The following is a 6,015-nucleotide window of genomic DNA, read 5'->3' on the forward strand; positions in this document are numbered from 1 at the left end:
CGAGGTCGTTAAGAGAATTCATATATATATATATATATATATATATATATATATATATATATATATATATATATATATATATACATATATACATATATATATATATATATATATATATATATATATATATATATATATATATATATATATATATACATATATACATATATATATATATATATATATATATATATATATATATATATATATATATATATATATATATATATACATATACGGATGTAATGATGTTGTCCACTTCATGAGTAGTGCCGAGGTATAACTTGCGATTCCTTACTAGTCACCTACATAAGTCTCCTACCCCTTTGCTTGACATTGTACGAGGAATTCTAGAAATCTATTCTTTTGGCGTATTGCCTCTATTTATTCTATAGGGAAGTATTCTAGCTTCATTCTGAATTGGTGTAAGAACAGACTCTGAATTTACCTTTGGTTTTTGGACATCCAACTCATTTACTGAAATCATTATGCTTAATTGGATATGATTTATAGTTTACCTTTTAATGTCTGACTAATCAATTTATAGTTTTTGTAAATAATTTTGATTTAGGGAAGCACTTATAATATCACATGATTTTTTTTGTGTAAAATACTAAAAGCAATACTTCTAATATTTTCTATAATAAATTGATTCAGGATTACAAAGCTTTAATTGATAAATATTTATGGCCTTAAAAGAAAAAAATATACTTGAATTTTAGCAAGTAGTTATAGGAAAATAATAACGTTAGATGTCTACAAAGATATCTTATCTTGCAGGGGCCATGAATGTAGTAACCCTTTCAACTGCAAATCCTTCAAGCTCATCTATTATGTCCACCTCAGCCTACGATTCTGAAACGACTATGAATGAAACAACAATCTCAAAGGAAATTGAACCAACCAGTGCTGTACTTACATCTGTGAGCACAAACATTTCCCTGTCGACAGAATCTATTTCTAAAGATACAACAACTGGCATTTCTTCATCTACAGCTACATCTGTAACATATACCAGTAATCTCTCCACTACCTCCACTGCATCAACAAATACTACACCAGTCACCACAGGTAGTACATCATTCACACCACTGTTCACTACTATTCACACCAATATTGACACATCTATAACTACAACTGCCTCAGTCACTGATACAGCATCAACTGATGCCAGTACCCTTACAGCTACTGCCAGTAATTCTACTATGACTACAACTGTTCCTTCGACTATCAGTAGCTCCACCGGAGGATCAGTATCCACTACGGCTTCAAACGCTACCTCTGAGCAAGCATACTCAACTGACGCTTCTACCACTACTACTACTTTTACTACTTTCAAAGCCTCTGACCCTATATCCTCAACTACCAGTAGCTCTACCACTACTCCTACAGTTGCCAGTTCATCTTATACTTCACCTGCCAGTTCCAGTACCCTTACTAGAACTCCTGACCTTACCAGTAATTCTACTAGTATAACTACCACTACCAGTAGTAGTACCTCAACCCCTATACCTACTACTGCCTCAATCTCTACTACAGACAGTACCTCTGTCACTACCAGTATCTCTACAGCTAAACCAACCACTACCAGCCTCTCTTCTACTGTCCCTACCACTACTAGTACCTCTGAAATTACCACCGCCACTGACAGTGCCTCTATTACCACCAGTACCCCTACCACTACCAGTTCATCTACCACCACTCCTACAACTACTAGTACACCTACCACTATCAGTACCCTTACCAGTAGCAGTGCATCTACCACCACTTCTACCCCTACCACAACCAGCTTATCTGCCACTGACTCTACCACTACCACCACATCTACCACAATTCCTACCACTACTAGTACACTTACCACTACCAGTGCATATACCACCACTTCTACCACTACCAGTACTCCTACCACTACCAGTACTCCTGCCACTACCAGTACTCCTACCACTGCCAGTGCATCTACCACCACTCCTACCACTACCAGTACTCCTACAACTACCAGTGCCGCTCCAACAACTACCAGTACTCCTACCACTACCAGTGCATCTACCACCACTCCAACAACTACCAGTACTCCTACTACTACCAGTGCATCTACCACTACTCCAACAACTACCAGTACTCCTACCACTACCAGTGCATTAACCACCACTCCTTCAACTACCAGTACTCCTACCACTACAAGTGTATCTACCACCACTCCAACTACCAGTACTCCTACTACTACCAGTGCATCTACTACCACTCCTACCACTACCAGTACATCTACCACCACCCCTACAACTACCAGTACTTCCACTACTACCAGTTCATCTACCACCACGCCTACAACTACCAGTACTCCTACTACTACCAGTGCATCTACCACTACCCCTACAACTACCAGTACATATACCACCACTCCAACAACTACCAGTACTTCTACCACTACCAGTTCATCTACCACCACTCCTACAACTACCAGTACACCTACTACCAGTGCATCTACCACCACTCCAACAACTACCAGTACTCCTACTACTACCAGTTCATCTACCACCACTCCTACAACTACTAGTACTCCTACCACTACCAGTGCATCTACCACCACTCCTACAACTACCAGTACCCCTACCACTACCAGCACATCTACCACTACCAGTACCCCTACCACTACCAGCACATCTACCACTACCAGTACCCCTACCACTACCAGCACCTCTACCACCACTCCTACTACTACTAGTACTCCTACCACTACCAGCACATCTACCACTAGCAGTACCCCTACAACTACTAGCACATCTACCACTGCCAGTACCCCTACCAGCACATCTACCACCACTCCTACCACTACTAGTACCTCTATCACTACCAGCACATCCACCACTACCAGTACTCCTACCACTACCAGCACATCTAGCACTACCAGTACCCCTACAACTACCAGCACATCTACCACCACTCCTAATACTACTAGTACCCCTACCACTACTAGTACCCCTACCACTACCAGTGCATCTACCATAACTCTTACCACTACCAGCACCCCTACAACCATACCTTCAACTACCAGTACCTCTACTACTACCACGACTCCTACCAGTACCTCTACCACTACCCCTACCACAACTAGTACTGCCTCTTCTACGTCTGCACCACTCACCTCTGCCACTACAACCCCCACTACAACTGTATCTACAACAGTTACAACAATCCCTTCTACAACAGCCACAGAATTTACATCTACCACTATTCCTACCACTACTGAGAAAACCTATAATTAATTCAGAGAGTCTGATATCATCAATATCATTAGAGCAGTTTCATATATCTGTTTATTTTAGAGGAATTGAAGAATTTTCTGGGACATATTGGTTATATAAGTATCAATGGTAGTTTGAGAAATAATGTTTGGAATTATAATGGTTATTTGAATGAATTATTTAATTGCTATGTTTAGAATATGTTTTGAACATTACCTTTTAACTTCAAATTAAGGAAGCTCCACATATTTGTCAAAAGGCTGATTGGTGATATGCTTTAATTTTGAGTTAATATATTCCATATATGAATTACTTACCTTCTATAATTAAAATATGTTTTACATATAACCATTCAAATTCGAATTAAGGAGGTTTCATATAGTGATATGCGTTAATTTCAAGTTAATATATTTCATATATGAATTAATTACCTGCTATGATTAAAATATGTTTTAAACATTACCATTTAATCTCAAATTGAGAAGTTCCATATATTTGTCAGAAGGCTGAATTGTAATATGCTTTGATTTTGTGTTAATATATTCCATATATGAATTACTTACCTGCTATGATCAAAATATGTTTTACATTACCATTTAAATTCAAATTAAGGAAGTTTCATATATTTGTCAAAAGGCTAAATAGTGATATACATTATTTTAAGTTAATATATTTAATATTTGAATTATTGGCCTGCTATGATTGGAATAATTCTTAAACATTACCATTTAAATTCAAATTAAGAAGTTCCTCATATTTGTCAAAAGGCTGAATAGTGATATGCATTGATTCGAGTTAATAAATTTCATATATGAATATACCTGACTTTTCCTTGCTATGGTTTTGGTAGTTCTAGTTTTCCCGAATATAATATTCATATTTAGATTCTAATTAAGGAAACCCACATATTTTGGAAAAAGGCTTAACAGAAATATGTATTGATTTTGAGTTAATATATTTCATATATGAATATAACTGACTTTTCTTAGCTATGGTTTGGATAATAAGATTTTATTGTTTTCCCGAATGTGATATTCAATTGTCTAACAAAGACACAAAAATACCTTAGCAAATTTAGCTATTGTGAGTCTTTTGATAAAGGGGTAAAAATTCGAATATATTGACACTAATTTTCCATCGAATTTACAATCTATTTAATTGTTCTAGAATGTTGATCTTCAGATGTTAGAAAATGTGTTGGCAGATGATCCGATATAGTAAAATTAATGTTGAAAACATATAGATAGTTTTTAGCACTGTTTGACCAATCAAAGCCAAGTGTTTAGTATATGATTTTGAAGTGAAAATTCTGTATGATTTTCCTGTTAGAGCCCTTGGGCTTATTGCATCCTTCTTTTCCAACTAGGGTTGTAGTTTAGCAAGTAAAAAAAATAAAAATAAAATGATATTATTAATAATAATAATAATAATAATAATAATAATAATAATAATAATAATTACATAGTTTTCATCATTAAAACCACAGAGAAATAAACTATTACAAGTCTACCATCAAATATTTTATTTGAGAACGAAATAGGTTTATATTTGAGAACGAAATAGGTTTATTTCAAAATATTTGCAAACATATGAAAGACGAATGACCAATGTGTAATCAGTCCTTTTCTATATACTTTATTATTATTATAATAATAATAATAATAATAATAATAATGATAATAATAATAATAATAATAATAATAATAATAATAATAATAATAATAATAATAATAATTATTATTATTATTATTATTATTATTATTATTATTATTATTATTATTATTATTATTATTATTATTATTATTATTATTAGTACTACTACTACATGTAGAGGATATACCGTCTGTGAATTCTGAATAAAACAAAGTTGAGACGGTGGAAATATATGAGTAGCTTAGCTTTACAAAAATTCAATCCTCAGAATTGTGTACTAATATATTAAGAATAAAGTGGGGGACAATGATGCTGATATTTAAACCCTATACCTAATATTATCGTAGAAAATATATATCATGCTAATGGCTAATGTAAAACAGGGGAAAAATCTGGAAGAAGCACAAACGTCTTCTTATAGCATTATTTGTAATGTTTGAATTACTGTATACATAACAGTGGGTAATCATGAAGTAATAAAAATATATAAAAGTACACACATTTTTCATTATATATATATATATATATATATATATATACATAAAAACAAATATATATATATATATATATATATATATATATACATAAAAACAAATATATATATATATATATATATATATATATATATATATATATATAAATATACATATATGTATATACATATATGTATATATATATATATATATATATATATATATATATATATATATATATATATATATATATATATATATATATATATATATAGTTGATGGATAGTTTCGAAACGGAAACTATATGTTTATCAGGATTACCAACCTATTGTGAAAAAAAATTGTTAGATGAGGGAAATAGTATAAGACAATTATCTAGTTTTAGGCTCATGAGGTTTAACCAAGTTGGATAATTTACAACTTCTGATAGTATCTTTAATTCTCATCTTCGAGACCATATTTGATTAAATTTGGTTGATCTTCGAAGTGAATATTATTACAACATTAAAAATCATTTATCTTAAGGTTATTTTATGGATAACGTTTGGCATGACACGTGGGTGGGAATTTTCAACTAGAAGTATTAAAATGTTTTCACCATTGTTTACAATCTCAACGTCACCTGCTGATTCATTAGCAGCCATTGC

General features: G+C 32.8%; 1 protein-coding gene across 1 annotated transcript; it reads left to right on the forward strand.

The window, feature by feature from the left end:
• Positions 1-752: 752 nt before the first annotated feature.
• LOC137640940 (mucin-2-like) lies at positions 753-3,263 on the forward strand. Its single transcript, XM_068373402.1, has one exon. The coding sequence runs from the start codon at positions 753-755 to the stop codon at positions 3,261-3,263; it is 2,511 nt and encodes an 836-aa protein (XP_068229503.1).
• The last annotated feature ends 2,752 nt before the right edge of the window (positions 3,264-6,015 follow it).

The sequence above is a fragment of the Palaemon carinicauda genome, chromosome 1 (genome assembly GCF_036898095.1).
Source record: "Palaemon carinicauda isolate YSFRI2023 chromosome 1, ASM3689809v2, whole genome shotgun sequence".
Classification (NCBI taxonomy): Eukaryota; Metazoa; Arthropoda; class Malacostraca; order Decapoda; family Palaemonidae; genus Palaemon; species Palaemon carinicauda.